We start from the raw sequence: 16,170 nt of genomic DNA on the forward strand, positions 1-16,170 counted from the left end.
GTCTTAATTAGATTATACATGTACACTGAAGTGAAGTGAAGTGAAGTGAAGTGAAGTGAAGTGAAGTGAAGTGAAGTGAACTAATTAAGATTTAAGATTCAAGAACTAACATGATGAAAGGTCTGTGTGGGGATTACCTTGCATGGCTGGCATCATGGGAGCTACACCATAGCTGGGCACTGCCGGGGCGGCAGGCATTCCTACACATACAATAAACCAGACATTATTGTAGGGATTAGAAAGAATTAAAGACTATGCCACTTAATTTTCATCACAAAATACACAATGAATAAGCACGTCTAAGAGTTTGATGCTAACCTAAATATTCTTGTCACCAAAAATTGAAAAAAGGTTAAATTAATAAATTAATGACATTTTTAAGTAACAATGATGCTTTGTGGCATCTTCTAAATAATATTCTGTTTTTCAGTCTGTTGAGATCATGTGGTCCAGCGTAGTTGATAAAATAAATAACACAATCACAATCAAACCAACTAAAACAGAAAAACAGAAAAAAGGACATGTTTGAACCTTATTACTTACCCATGGGATAGGTTGGCATAGTCATAGGCATACCTAAAAAATAAAATGTGTAGTTTGCATTTAGATTTACAAAAACTCCACATGAGACCCGAAAAGCTAAAATCCTATAATTTAAACATAAATTTTGATACTACAAATGGAATAGACAAGAAGTGCTCAGTGTACAATACATTGTTATTCTCCAACAAATAATTTTGTCTTTGTGTTGTATTCTTTGGTGTGTATTTTTAATATATTATAAATTAGGTGATTTGCAGTTATTGGATTTACACTGTCTAACAGCAGTCATTCTTGGATGTTGGGCCTTAGGAACCCACATTATCAGCACTTTTAATTGTGCCAACCAGTCAAGCTTATTGCAGTGAAAGTCAGTTAACCTTAATAATTTTGGATCTTAATCTGTGATTCATCATAAAACTCAATGTCTAAAATCAAGACCAACTACTACACTCAATAATTTACTGAATTCACCAAAAATGTTTTTACAATGCAACTACATAGTCACAATTGTATGTGTTGTATTACGTAGATGGACAGTTTTCCTACCAGCTCCATACATGGGTCCAATCCCGCCTCCACCTCTCATCCGACGATTCAGCATGGTCACTCTGTCCATGTTCTTCACACATGCACACACACATGAAATGAATGAGTCATACATTACATTTTGAGAAACAGAGCAGCAGCACACAGGAGTGCAGTTGCTGGTAAATAGGACACACAGCCGTTTCAGTGACTCTGTAACAAAATACAGCCAGTGATACACAATCCACCGCAGCACAGTGAGCATCTCAATGCACTCAACAGTACAATTAGCATCAGGCACATATAAATTTACTTTACTTACAGTTCAAATAATAGGATAAATTGTTGACAGCACTAACCGGAGGTCCATTGTCACGTACAGGAGCATAAAGGTCATCAACATAGGCATCCATCTGTCGACCACGTCCTGTGGGGAAGTACATTGTTTGTTATTGAGCTCTGGACCAAAATGTACTTTATTGACACTGAAGACTGAAGATATTAACATAACATAGAAGTTGACGAGATATGTCAATGGTTGTCATAGCCCATGACCCAGTCCCCAAAAAGTAAATTACAAATGTTGCAAGTTGATATTTTTCTGTTACCTTAACAATATTGTGTGTCAGTCCTAATTTTCCTAGTTATCTAAAGCTATTTTTCATGACTGTACCTCCCAGGCTAGCAGTCTATGTAGCTAAGCTGACAGACACTGAGAAATCTTGACAAGAAAGTCTAAAGATGTGGGGAACTAGGCTAGATGTTCATCACTTGGACCAGTTAATGATGCAAGGAGTCATTTAAGGCCTGTGTCCTTTCAGTTAAAATTTTAAAGACTTCATCAGTAGAAAAAAGTGGTTAATAAACCATCTTTTTTCTTTAAGACAATGCAATTTTACTTGATTACTTTTGTGCCAGAGTTCAAAAAAGTCTCAGTTAGATGACCTTAAAGACAACAGAACAGAGTAAAAGTAAAAGTGTTACTATAATGATTTAAAGTTATAACGTTTTGGTCGATTCAGATGTGGAGAAAAACTGTAAGGACAGCTCTGGCATGAAAGATGAGATTCACTGACCAATGATGGCCAGTGATAGAGAGAAAAACAGCTGTGGGGTGCCTGTTCATCTCTTGATGTTGACAAGTTGGCAGGTGTCACTTGCTTTTCTAACTGACAGATGCAAAATCACCTATTTGTGTGTCAGAAACACTTACCTTCTTGTGGATAATCTCTTCCCCAGGGCTGTTCTTCAAAAGGAGGCGGCCTAGGAGCTTGCATGAAAGGTGCTGGTGGGATGAAGTCATTCATACCTGAATTCAGCATTCTGAAGAGGAAACAGACACAGAGATGTCATACTAGTAGCCAAGGCTTTTCAAGGCCTGTCCCCAAAAACTAGACACTAGCTCACTGTTTTACCTGCCCCCTTGGTTGCTGAATAAGTAGTCAGAGTTCAAAGGTGAGTGAGTCCCTGGTGGCGGCAACACTTCAGCTTCGGCTTCAGCCAACAGATCCATGACAAAGTCCGATCCAGCCAGATCCACCCAGCCTTCATCAGTCACAAGAGACACCGACCAACCCTGTGTTGCCTCTGACACACCTCTATAGCACACGAATAAAAAAGTGGAATAACAAATTTATGGAGGATATACATGTGTAAATAAATAATGTCAAAAAAAGTTCAGAACTAGATGAGTACCGGTAATGAAGAAGCCATGAGGCCAGCTGCTCTCCTGTTGTCCATGACTCCACCTCAGATGTCAGTTTCTCATCTAAGATAAAATGGCAGATTGTGTTATTGGTTTATGATAGTTGCTATACAGTATTTGCAATGCCATTACCCAAACTTGTCCAGTTTCAACGCAAGTTTGGAAATGTTCCAGTCAGTCTCACCATTGAAGGTGTGTATATCTAGCAGCATGGTTCCCTTCCTTTGGTTGGAGGTCCACTCCAGCTGGGTGGGTGGGTAGACACGGGTGGCGGGAGATGGGAGCTGCAGAGATGTAAGTAGTTTGTGTTGGCACAGTGAACGATACTCCCCTGGACCACGGTCAGATACATACCTGCAAGGAAATAGGGTGAGTAACTTTAAGTGTTTTTCAGACATTACACCTTTCCTCCTGCCACTTAAGCTTTTGTCAAATTGACCAGTGTAAAGGTAAGACTAATCTCTTCTTGTTGGTTGCTAGAAATGCTGGCATTTCTCACTCATACTGGGGGACGGGATTATGTGGGCATACTGCTGTTGACTAGGCTAGTTAACTGGTCTCTTCTTGTTGTTGTTCATAATTTGTAGCTGACTGCTAGCCTGCTGGTTGGTTTTTCAGTTAGACAGGGCTTCTAAATGTGTTTTGCCTCGGATCTTGGCACAAGGGATTGAAACATCTTATCCTGTGTAATAAAATGAACGGGTATAAACAGATATTAACATATTGTATTCAGAATCTGTAGGTAGGGGGCAAGATTTCTTTTTTTGTTTGACAGGGCTTTGGTTGCATTCAGGTAAACAATCTATGTGGAGAGCAAAATAGGCAGAATTTCCTGTTGTATCATTTTGGCAAGCAAGCTAACACATGAGGTCTCCACCAAATTAAACAAAGCCACTGATTCTAACATGTTAACTGAGTATAAACTCACTGTAGTGAGAAATAACAGTGGTTTGTGCCTTATACATAGACACAGTTTCCCTACAAAGATGTCAAGAAACGTTTTCACACATAGCTAGAAACACTGCTTGACTATCTTTAGTTAGTGTACTCATGATTGTACATGTATGAGTCATTGGTAAAACTACATTTTGTTTTAAACAGAGGCTAACTTCACTTACGTCTAATTCAACTTTTAACTTGTGTATTATTATTTCTGTGTTTTATTTTATCTGTATCAGACCTGCATTTTTCATTAAATTATTTTTAAATCAATATCATAGGCTATTAAAATATGACTAGATATTTACTTTCTTATAACACTATGTATTGCAAGTCTATTGCAAGCTGTTCTTGTGTTGTATAATATTTTGTATGAGTCCTGTTGGAAATTTAATAGGACATTTGAAGGTTTATGATTTTCAACAACAGCCATCACCAAAAAACAACAAAAATCTCTACCAGAAAATCTGTTAAAGTCAATGAAAGTTGACATTGGTTGTTAGCCATGGAGTGATTACAGGGGACTAGCATTTACTTGAGCAGGGGTTTGTCCAGCGTTGGTGACGGTGTGAAGGCACTGAGGCAGCAGGACAACAGCAGCCAGCTTCTCAGACTTTTCTGCACCTCTCCCAAGTCCCATGAATGGTAAACCAACTGGGCCAGGATCTCGTCCCTTAAGTCTGGCTGGCTCAGGCCCTTCTCCACGATGTAGTTCCCCAACATCTGCTCCTGCCAGGTATTGAGGTCTGACTCTCCGGTAAACCTCAAGATCTGTGGAGACAAGGTTTGAAAAACCCATTTTAGAGAGAAGTGGTCAATCTAACGTTATATACAAGAATCATTCACATCCAATTCATCCTACCAGTTTGTAAATCTCAAGGGCAGTTCTGGCATCTTCATGGTCCAGATCGGTGAGGGGTCTCTGAAGGGGTTGTTCTTGAGGCTGGCACCATGTGTCCTGAGGAGGAACATGACATGAAGAAACAGGAAGACAGAAAATAAATCCATATTTTTAATCTATTGGTCAGACCCTCCACCAAGAACAAACTTTTTTTCAAGCATTTTTCTTAAAAAAAACGACAACTTTTGATCTGTTCTATAATATAAAATAAAAATATTATAGTGATAGAAGGAGTCCCCACAAACCTAAACAGTAAATAAACAGTAAATAGCAATAGTGTGCTCTTTCAAAGATACTGACCTCCTAATAAGTCAATAGAAGGTATTCAGACCTCTTTTGTCATCAATCTAGACTCAATAAGCCATATCGTAATGCCCTGTAGCCTGGTAGACAAACTTAAGAACCTCTCCTCTAACACAGTAGTGATGTTGACTGACAAGACTATGAAAATGTAGTCCACAGTGAGGAGGCAAACTACAATTATGCAATTCCACATTCCACATTGGACAATCTATCATAAAAACTAAGATCATGGCGCACCTTATGACACACTTGGACTTTGTATGGAGACCACAGGAGGAAGACCACACATCCCCCTTGCCATAACCCCCTTGATGAGAAAAATCAACTACAACTTTTTTTCTGTAGAGAATTCAAACCATGCAGAATTTAATAGAAGATCATTTGAAACTGCCTTCTGCCACTTTTGGCAATCATTACTGACGAATACATAGATAATTAGTGGTTATGGCTAAGGTCTGGACAGGACTCCAGGAATGTTCCCTGAAACAAACCCAATTGTGTGAGCAACTTTGCACCAGTTTTGCTCACCTTTAACATGGAGTTGGCATAACGAGAGAATGGGTGTCTGTCAATATCCAGAGGCAGAGCAAGCCTGTGGTCCGCCTTCACCTGTGGAGGTGCAACCTCTGTGACCCCTGATGCATGCTGCCGCCCTGGTGGACAGGGACAGAACCACAATAACAAGTTTAATTGGATTAATAGATCCTTAAAAAACAAAATCCTCTCTGTTTAACAAATATTGTGGTGGAGTTATATCAATTCTCTAGCTAAGCTTTTGAATCTTACCTGCTGCACTGCGAAGTCTAGCAGACAGCTCAGCAGGGATCTCCAGCATTCCCACGTCCTAACAAGAAAACAAAATTATTACAGCGACGAACAACAGAGATTCTTTTCAGTGACACAGCATGAGACAAGTCCCTTTATTTCCTTACCATCTCCGGTGAGACGGACCTAGTCTTAACCACTGTTTTTACTTTGTTCTTCTCTTGAAACTCCTGAAATTGACACACACACAGTCAGTTAATCAGTCGTCCAACTGCAAACACAATCACTTTAACTACCGCTGAAGTCCTTGATTGAGATTACCTCAATTCAAGCTTATGGCCAGTGCAGTTACAAAATCCTCAGGTGAGTTATCATTGTACAACAGGTACTGCACACTCAACACTACCTCATCTCTCCTCAGGAGTGTGTTCAGTCAGATCTATTCTTGGATTCAAGTCCTGTTATATACATACATGGGTAACACCCTCAGTCCCATTGCCCCGCCTTGTTCCATGAGCCACACAGGTCCAAGAGTCCAGAAAATATGTTTATTATCAGGTTTACAACTTACAGAAGGGAAGTGCCTCTATGGGACAGGACAACATCACTCAAGTATGATCAAAGTTATGACAGACAAATATCTGTCTTTCCAAATCACTACAGTATTTGTACATTTTTGTTCCATATTCCAGTTGTTTATCCAGCCCTTGATCCTGCTGGATACAGGTGACAGTTAAATAAGTTCTTAACTATTGTGTGGTATGCACAACAGATTAAATATGGGTGTGCACCCATACTCATGCTGTAAATACTGTTCTCAAATATTTTGCTCTCACTTCAGTAATCAAATAATTCAGAAGAATGGGTATCTGTAACCACACAGGCAGCCCAACCCTTCTCTATGTCCACATGAGAGGATTTACAGTGTGTCAACATCCCAAAGCAAACAAATGGATCACAAATCAGAGCAGATTGGCTATTGGCTCACAACCGTCTTTTAGATCAATAGCATAATAATTTAATAATGTCTTCATTTTTTCAGTTTGAAATTAGTATTTGGCTGTAATCATGAGTAGCTTATTTGTTTGCACTGTTATCCACCTTACCACCTAAGCTCTGAGGATTTCAGTGATTATTCCAGACTGAAATATCTTAACAACTGGACGCATTATTATTAAATTTGGTACAAATATTCATGGATCATCGAACCTGGTTCCATGAAAATCTTCTCCATAGAGGTCCATGTACTTAAGCCAGGCTGTATAAGTCAATAAAACAAACCAGAACTTTTAAAAGGGGGCATGACCATGGAGTATTACCAGGAATAAAACTGACGTAACTTTATTGTGCTTTATTTCTGTTCCATCGGACTCATTAACATGGGTGTTAACATCAGTGAAATGGAATATTCTGAAATACAAGTCATCACCAGGCAAGAGTAGAAAAACCTCCTGCAAAAAGAGACATTTTGCACTTCTGTCTAATCAGACATTTATTTAACATAATCACTTATAATGAGCCCAGAAGTCTCCTATCCACAGAACTCAAAGCTTTTAAATTTGGCCTTACAGCTGGACTAGTTTGTAAGAGCGTAAGTTGATTAGAGTATCAGCCAGGGCACTACTCAAGTTTCCTGTGAACACCACAAACTAATACACACCTTCTTGATACTGCCTACAAAATCATATTTGTATTTGTATTATCAGCTCCTTTTATGATTAAAGTCCTATGTGTTACGTGCTGCATGTTGAGCTAGGAATGAAGATAAGATCAAACTACATTACAGTAAATAAAGTAAGTAATTAGTCAACTGGCAGCATTTACATTGTATCATCCAAATTGTATTTTTAACAAACAGTTGAGCTGATGATGCATGTATCAAGGCATGAAAAGCTGACATAAGCAGCCTGTAAGCAGGAGACAACAGCGCTTCTGTTCATAGTCCAAGCCTCATAAACTAATAACACCAAACACCCTGACAGTTCTACAACTTAAGTGACAAAGAAAACAAGAAAATGTGAAATAATTTAGTCAAGAAAAGGAAAAGAGAGACACCAAGCCTGTGTTTTTACACTATTTTAAAACCTGATAAAGACTGTTTCATCTGTTGCCTTAGTCCTTTCCTCATGGTGTAAACAACATCTCTGGCAACATAAACTAATATGCTTAACTAAATTCTCACATCTGACATAGCCGGTAAAAAGAAAAAGAAGCAGCCTACCCGTTAGCGTGCTGTGGAGTTAGAAGTCTGCGCGACAGGTTTCAGAAGGCGGAAGGAGAGATGCAGTGTTGCTTCAAATTTCACCTGGAGGGTTGAAGTCCAAGAGGGTGTGTATCCATGTGTGTGTGCGTGTGCGTGTGCGTGTGTGTGTGTGTGTGTGTGTGTGTGTGTGTGTGTGTGTGTGTGTGTGTGCGTGGTGTACCTCTCTGGGTGCATGTGTGCGTGTGCCAAAGTGATATGATTAATGCAAGATAAGAAAGCTAGTAAAAGCAAAGAGATGAAATTTTATGGAGGACACTGTTTCCAACGCTAAAAAATGTCAGAGAATTAATACGCCCTATAGATTCTATTCTAAAGGCAGAGCAACTAGTCATGAATTTACGTCACATTTGTCTCTGCATTTACCTTCAGAGCCCAAATAGTCTCATGAAGAAAATCCCTAGCAAAGATGGAAAAGAACTGGATTATATGAACTGGATCATGTAAAAATGATTTTTTATATTTTCTTACAGTACAACCAGGAGACCACTAAATAAGAGAAAGAAGAACAATAGTAGAAATACAGTATGTGTGAAAATGCCTACAGCATATCTAAAACCACGTTAATAAAAGGCTGTAAAAGCTTGCATGGAGTGATAGGCGAAGCGTGTCTATTTTTCGTTTGCATGTGGGGAGTTAAGTGTGTGTAATCTAGATTGGACACCAACCAGTGATGATCTAGGCCATGCACACCACCCTTGGTGGGCCTTCGTGTCCATGCAGGTGAAGTTGCCATACCAGGCAGTGAAACAGCCTGTCAGAAGGCTATCAATGGGGTCCCAGGAATAAGTACCTGAGGATACGATGACCAGTACATCAGACAAAATGTCTTTAGGCACCTGAAGACTTTTAAGACTTTTAACTACAGCGGTAGCTTAGGTAGCCCATATACATATAGGTGTTAAATTCCAGGTCAATGACTGTATATCAATGAAAATGTACAATTTCGTAGTGATATATAATGCAATGACTGAATTATGTGATGCTGGTTTTACAAGATATTCAGTGAGAATAGACAAGTAAGGATATATAGGACTGAGATCAAATATCTTTACAACTGTTGTAGATTGTTGTAGATGTTTGGTAAAATATTCATTATTTCAAATCCAGAGAGTAATGATCATTTGTGAATGCATGGAGCAGATAGTTGGGGCTCAAAATACCCTGTGTAGAATATTTCCCCAGAACGCATGGGTCCCCATGGTGAAAACACACTGAGTACCTCCAAAGGTTCCTAGATCTTAGGTAATGTGTTCCTGGAAGCATGGCTTACTGTAGGATGTACATACAATGAAAGTAAAACGATATAAGCCCCAAGGTTTTAGAGATGCAAACAGGCACTCATTGGCTGCCTGGTGTCACCCCAAGAAAGCTCTCAACAAGAGTGCCATTCATTAGAGATAGAGGACAGATTCAGAGTGTCCCCCCACAACAGGTGAGTATCTGGTTGTTAACAGACATTGGCCATGCATGTTTCTGATGGGTAAAACCCACTGATGTTCCTGTTTTCAATACTTTTTGTTGCAATTCAATACTTGAGGTTTGTTGTACAATAATTTTTATTGCAATTCATTACTTACTCCATACTGTGTACAATACTATGCAATATTCGGCAGTCGCTATCTGCAATTCAATACTTTTGGTTTGTAATACAATACTGTTTGTTACAATACAATTACGTTTTGTTGCAATTCATTACTTTTTGTATATGCCAATACTTGTATGTTGTTGATTCTATTCTACTTTTTTAATCCTATTGTTTATGTTTTACACAGTCTACTCTTTATTCTTGTTACTTTTCTACACTATGCTGTTGCAAACTATTCTAAACCCCAACTCCCTGCTAGTCTCTTAGAACTGAAGAAACTACTTAGATAGGAGTACAACATTCAATGATGAAATTCTCTACCAAAAAAACAAACAGGGTGCCTAAGAAAACTATTTTCTGTAATCTTGCTGAACCTATCCTCGAACTACTTTAAAAATGTCTGAAGTTGGCAGTGATATATGAGAGTTTGTACAGAGTATTTGCATAACATTAAAGGTAATACAAAAGCCAAAGTTATTTTAAAAGAAATGAAAGGAGAAAGAATTACACTTTGGACCCAGCCATGGAGGGTGTTGCTGCTGAGAGGGCAGTGACATTACAACTCAGTGTCTTGCGTTATGCTGTGCGTGTTGTATAAGAGATGGTTGGATCAACAGTTTATGGCACAATAAAGTCAGATCAGAAAACATGAGGTTGCTAAGGAACTATACTAAGAAACTATGGACTATGCAGTCCTCCCCTGCCCCCCTCTGTCTCTCTTATCTACCTTCCTCCAATGGCGCCTCTTGATGGTGTTCCTGGTGATCAGCATCACTGCCCAGAACTGGGTGAATGACAGCTTCAGACGCTTGTAGTACTTCCTAGAACAAGGAAGAGGGCAGCAACACACAAACACTCTGTTGACATTTCCTCCGAACCTCCCATTCTCTCCAATCCTCCCAATCTGCAGTAGATTTAGTTTTTTGTTTGTTTGTCTAATTCATTCCTTCGTTGGTTTGCTCCAGGGTGAGAATTAGGTTTGGGGATATTGTCATCTCTCTGTACCTGGACTGTGAGAATGCCAAAGCATTCAGAGATAGAAAATACCTCCCTCATATGAAATAATTCATTCAACTGTTGCTTTAAAAAACCCTGAAGTTATTAGTTCCTTTCAGATGTGCTGCTGAGCTATGAACCTTTCAGATCTCTCAGATTATGCAGCACAGGTCACCTTTAAGACTAGAAACTAGCACGACCAAGGACTAATGCCAATGTGGAGTATCTTTAATTAACCCTAACCCTAACCCTTCTCCCCTGTGCTCCTAAAGAATCCCTGCTTCCAATTGAAAATGCCCAAGTTTTGCAAGAAACGTCAAGTCACAAGTCTTTCTCTTATTTTTTATTCTCTTCTTTTCTTCCTGCTTCTTCCTTTTTCTTTTACTGTCACTGTGTTCTGTTTTCCTTCAGTCTTTTCTTTTGTATTTAATGTTCTTGTCTTAGTTTTTTCTTGGCACTGATATGAAAACCACTGACTGCCTTTCACCTCTGTACCTGGCCTGGTGTCCTCTGATGTGGCTCTGAATGACGATAGCTTTTTGTTTGAAGAACCTGAAGTTCCTCCTGCAGAGGAAACCCCTGATGTTCCTCTGGATGGTGACAGCTGCCCAGGTCTGAGTGCTGCTCCATTTCTCCTCTAGCTGCTGATACAGAGGTTCCTTGAGGAACACCTAACACACATGCAAACATATAACCATTGTGCCGAAAAAAATGTGATTTCCTTCTCTTACGTTAACAGCGGCATAAACGGACAGTTCAGCACCTTGGTGAGACCTAGCTGGTACTGTCCCTCCTCTGCACCAATCACGTCTAGCAGAGCCACTGTCAGCTCCTTGTCTGATGCCTCGTTCAACCGCTGGGTCAGCAGAACCCCATACCTGAAACAAGAACACACAAGGCCTTCCAGACATCAGTCAGATTATGTAAACAGCACAAACAAGTTCTTGAGCCACCCCCTTAGTGTCACATTTAAACAACTTGAAGACCCTTTCTTTACTAAGTTACAAGAATGAAACATGGGGTGAGGTCAGAAAATGGAATGACTTGAAAAACATATGTCTGAAGGATGGAGAAAACAAACAGCAGATTTACAGCATTTCACAGCTCAACAACCAACATGGCATATCATCTAAAATGGGAAGCTAACTTATCTGAGAACAACAACTTTCTGCATTCAAACTCCTCAAACAGACCCACACTCGTGCCCTCCAAAGGATCTCGGGGTAAGTCAGAGATGCCACTGACAACATCAACAGGAATGTACAGACAGTGAACTGCTGCAGTTACATTAGGCCAAAGAAGACCGATGTTTGTAGCACCTCTCAATAAAATAGGAGTATTGCATCCGTGTAGGGAAACCCTCTTTCCGAATGTGGATGGTCTCCAGCATCCCTGCATGCCTCATCTGGGCTGAAACATAGTCCACATCAAAGATCCCAGGAAGCTGGAGAACAATGTGAAATACAGAGACACATGGAACATCATACAATCCCCTGAAAATGTGAATCTAAAACTAAATGTCACGATACTACTTTGGAACCTGTTCCATTCTGGTTTGCAAACCTAAATTTGGGTCATTTTGCATGTTTCAAAAAATAGGTAAACAATACAAATGTCGCCACCTTGTTTGGTTTTACCTGAACTGCATTCACAGTAGAAAAGAAAAGTATTTTGTTAAGGCGCCACACACTGGTGGAAACACAAGCTTCTACTCAAGGTGGCAACATGGTTGCTTTGTTCCAGAATGTAAAGGGTTAAAGAGCCAGAACTTTTCTGGCATTAGAACAATACCAAAAGTGTCAGTTTAAATTGTTACCTTGACATAGTTTGGCTTCAGGCAATGGATAAAAGTAGTTTTGCATCTGGGATTTGAGGAAGAAAAACAGACAGATTAATCATTATAGTAGAGGTACAGCTCTGACAGCAGAGCAGAACTGTAGATTTGGACTGAATTATTTTCTAGATGTGCAGTGTGTTTACAGTGTTTACATGTGATGCAAGATACTGATTGGTATGTGCTACAGTTAATTCATCAACTACCATCAAAACCTACTTGTACTTTGAATACAACAAAGTCCCACATGGGTAAATTCAAACCTTAGTACTTTTACATGTCAACCTGAGATTTGGTAGAAGTGTGGAGAACTGGAATGCAAAACAACAAATTATGTGGGATTTTCTTTTGAACCGACAGTGTCTTCAATTTACCATATTTTATGAAGATCAATTAGTTCGGAAATCAGTCCAAACCCACTACAGAAGTCCTGCATGATGTATCTCATCTGGTGAACTGTTCTCAGCAAAACCAAATGAAGCGTCTGCCATTCCTTCTCTCCATGACATTTACTTAACCCATATTTCTCCACAAACCACAGGGGTCTCATTTCAAACATGCAGTGATATAGTGTTCCTTCGAATGACACTGGGCAGGCTTCCACACTGATCCAAACATTTGGTAACTACCGCTCTGCATCAGCCAGTACTCTCAGCGTGTTGGTACCTCTCCAGGCGTGTGGTCAGTTCACTCAGGGATTGGAGGAAGTGTGAAGCGGCGGTAGAAGGCTGCTGGCGGAGGCCCTTTCCTCTCCAGCCCAGCTCTCTCTGCTGGATGTAGTTGTCTTGGACCTTCCGAAACAGCTCCGACACCATCTAACAGACAGGTTAGTTGGAAGCAAACATAATCATGAAAGTTCTAAATTTCCAGGAACAGGGCTCCAGACTTTTTTTTCATTAAGAGCACTGTGGCCCCTAGCAGAAAATTAAGGAGTGCAAGCAGAAAACTTAGAGGCACACCTTACATTGACCTGCAACACAATTATTCCAGTTTAACATTATTATTCGGAAATGCCAATACCAAGGACATTGTCAGAAGGATTACAACTATTACAGTATAAGAACATAGACTGTAAAGATCAAAGCAATTAGAGGTCCCCCTAGTGGCTGGCTGCAGTATAGATCATCCCTTTTAGTGGATGGGACCTTAGCCAAACTACATAGTTTCTCTCATTTTAGGTAGTTATTATAATCCCTATGCATGCTCAATTGTAAATTTTTCTAATAAGATTAGTTTTATTTATTTACTTTATTTAGTTCTTTGATGCTATGGAAACAGGATATATCGTCGATGATGCATAGACTGTGGAGAGTGTGCTATTAATGGGGGCATGAGGAGTACTCCCATGCAGGTCATGACTAAGTAGTTATTTTTCAGCAGTAAGATCACAATAAAATGCCCTAAACTGTATGAAAGATCTTACAAATAAAGTGTTGACCGAATGAGCCACAAACCCTTGTAATCGGATAATGCAGTGTCTTTATGAATAAAGGTAAAATGTTCCTTATATTAGTGGCTCCTATATTTTAAAGATCCACTGCCTACTTAGGTCTTATTTGGTTCACCTTTATCCGACTTCTGGCAAAAAGCTCCACCACTTCTGTCCTGAACTGGTCATGGTTCTTGTTCAAAAAATTATGGACCTGGAAAAACATAGTAGTAGTATGTTATTAAATAAATACAAACACATATAGGTTGTATCTAACAGTGCGTTGATACCTGATACCTGATAGGTGACAGCTCCAGCATAGTGATAGATTGTGAAGACTGGCAGTGGGTTCTTGGGCTTGGCATAGTAGGGGCTGTTCCCATGATGGTAGTGGCACTTCTGGAGGAAGGTGTGGTCGGTGGCCTGTTTGAACCCCCCAACAAAGAAACAATAGAGGCTTGCTGGTTAGTAATATACATTTCCTCATACACAGTTAGATTTAGACATTTTACTAAATATAGAACATGACCTGTGTCTATTGACAGAGGATGTTGAAATGACACTGCCTTGTTTTTGGCCTCAGACAGGAAGTGATATGGAATGACTCTGTTCTGTTCTTCTCTGTACAGTATGTGAATAAACATTTGAGTGTTTTTGTTTTAAAATCATGTGGTAAATGAAAAGAAACTTGCTTTAAACCTGAGAAATATTAGAAGGTTCACTAAAACCATACTTTCCTTAATTTAGATTATCTTTCAAGCAGTTATAATGAGCCTATTTAGTTTGTATAAATTGTGGTAATTAAAAATGATTTGTCCACTGACCTCAGTTGAGGCGACTAAAACCCTTGGGTGATATTTTAGGCCACTTTAGGGACTGCAACCACCTTTCTTCCTCCAATAGTCAAAATGCACTGCTTGGCTTGGGTAATACAATGTCTTTATACATGTCAAACCATTTTCTTTTAATTTCATTTAGTATGAATCCGCCTACTCACACCACAGATGTAGTGAGAATTGGGTTTTTGATTTTCCTGTTAAATCCTCTGATGATGTTCAGGAAAATGATGTTTACTTCTAGGTTATTTAAAGCCGACTTCTAGTAAACAGTGAGACTTAAATTGTACAACATCCGTCATCACAAGTGGCCAGCCTAAAGCAGGCTGGCGATACCGATCCGATGCTTTGTGGAAATACACCCGAATGTTTCGTAATGTAAACGAAAAGTGCTTCAAAAAGAATACAAGACATCAGAGTAATTTATGTATTTGTTTTAAACTCAGACGAATATTGAGGTAGTGGCCTCATTTACTATATAGCTGAGTGAATGTAACGACAGAAGAACCAAACAGAGGACACAAACATACAAAATCTGTGAAAACAGTGTGTAAAACGCTAAACAAATAAACAAGTAAAATAATAAGGCCATTAAAATAAATTATTGTTAAACCACAACACAGAATAAATGGCATTTATAATGAGGTGGCCAAAGGAGGAGAGCACAGTGTCAGAATTAAGATGCAAGTTTTTTATTTTATAGTAGTGTTTAATAGTTAACCTGGGGTGTTTCACAAGGTTCTGTTGTGTTGCCACGACTCAATAATTTCTCAATGTAGACTGTGTGCCTACATTACCTCCAATGCCTGAAGTATGGAAAGTATCCATATTTTGATTTGAGAATGGATTTTAGAGCTTAAAGACCTGATATTAAAAGCATCAATAGTCTAGTCTAAGATAAGATATGCCTTTATTCATCCCACAGTGGGGAAATCGATAGTCTAGTCTAGGCAGTCTGGTATGCATTTGACCACATTCCTTAGTAGTTTGGTAGTAGTATGAACAAACAATGCACATTCAGGACTGCCTAGTAAATGGGGTGACTTCATTGCATCATTCATTCAGAAAAAACACACAACCACTAGTAGAAACGATCAACTGAACGGAAAAATCACCCCTAGTGACGACTGTTAGTAATGAGAGCCTTTTAAAAGATTCTGTCCTTGTAACTGTTAACTAACTAAATAATAAATAAATGTAAAGAAGAATTCACATATTAAATTATTAGTGAATGTGGCTGGTTGGCTGTGTATGGTTTTGTAAAAATGCTTTTTATTATTATGCCATGTGCAGATAAGTTACATAGTCCCGAAATTTCCTCCTTAATAATTACTTTTAATAATTGCCTTTATTACCATATTGATTTTTCTGTCACTGCTGCAAATAGCGCAGTGGTGAAATTGACAGGAGAAGTAAATAACAATGACCATCTTGTGACCATTCAGTGTTCTGTTGGGAAACTTTGGCATTCATGCAGATGTTACTTAGATGTTACTTAGACATGTAGCACCCACCAAGACCAGGCCAGGCAGCTCCACCCCTTAGC

General features: G+C 39.2%; 1 protein-coding gene across 1 annotated transcript in view; it reads right to left on the minus strand.

Annotated features, from left to right (window-relative positions):
- myo15b (myosin XVB) overlaps window positions 1-16,170 on the minus strand; it is a 43,065-nt gene that overhangs the window by 14,709 nt on the left and 12,186 nt on the right. Inside the window, exons 17-37 of the mRNA XM_047609783.1 lie at window positions 14,086-14,211; window positions 13,925-14,002; window positions 13,026-13,174; window positions 12,342-12,387; window positions 11,845-11,969; window positions 11,289-11,403; window positions 11,021-11,196; window positions 10,221-10,350; window positions 5,849-5,911; window positions 5,703-5,760; window positions 5,445-5,569; window positions 4,575-4,670; window positions 4,248-4,483; window positions 2,958-3,127; window positions 2,764-2,836; window positions 2,484-2,666; window positions 2,282-2,391; window positions 1,428-1,495; window positions 1,090-1,162; window positions 544-576; window positions 138-200 (exon numbers count right to left, since the gene is read on the minus strand). Coding sequence (XP_047465739.1) covers window positions 138-200; window positions 544-576; window positions 1,090-1,162; window positions 1,428-1,495; window positions 2,282-2,391; window positions 2,484-2,666; window positions 2,764-2,836; window positions 2,958-3,127; window positions 4,248-4,483; window positions 4,575-4,670; window positions 5,445-5,569; window positions 5,703-5,760; window positions 5,849-5,911; window positions 10,221-10,350; window positions 11,021-11,196; window positions 11,289-11,403; window positions 11,845-11,969; window positions 12,342-12,387; window positions 13,026-13,174; window positions 13,925-14,002; window positions 14,086-14,211 — 2,296 coding nt within the window. The remainder of the gene's footprint in view (window positions 1-137; window positions 201-543; window positions 577-1,089; window positions 1,163-1,427; window positions 1,496-2,281; window positions 2,392-2,483; window positions 2,667-2,763; window positions 2,837-2,957; window positions 3,128-4,247; window positions 4,484-4,574; window positions 4,671-5,444; window positions 5,570-5,702; window positions 5,761-5,848; window positions 5,912-10,220; window positions 10,351-11,020; window positions 11,197-11,288; window positions 11,404-11,844; window positions 11,970-12,341; window positions 12,388-13,025; window positions 13,175-13,924; window positions 14,003-14,085; window positions 14,212-16,170) is intronic.

This window comes from Mugil cephalus, chromosome 16, assembly GCF_022458985.1.
Source record: "Mugil cephalus isolate CIBA_MC_2020 chromosome 16, CIBA_Mcephalus_1.1, whole genome shotgun sequence".
Taxonomy (NCBI): Eukaryota; Metazoa; Chordata; class Actinopteri; order Mugiliformes; family Mugilidae; genus Mugil; species Mugil cephalus.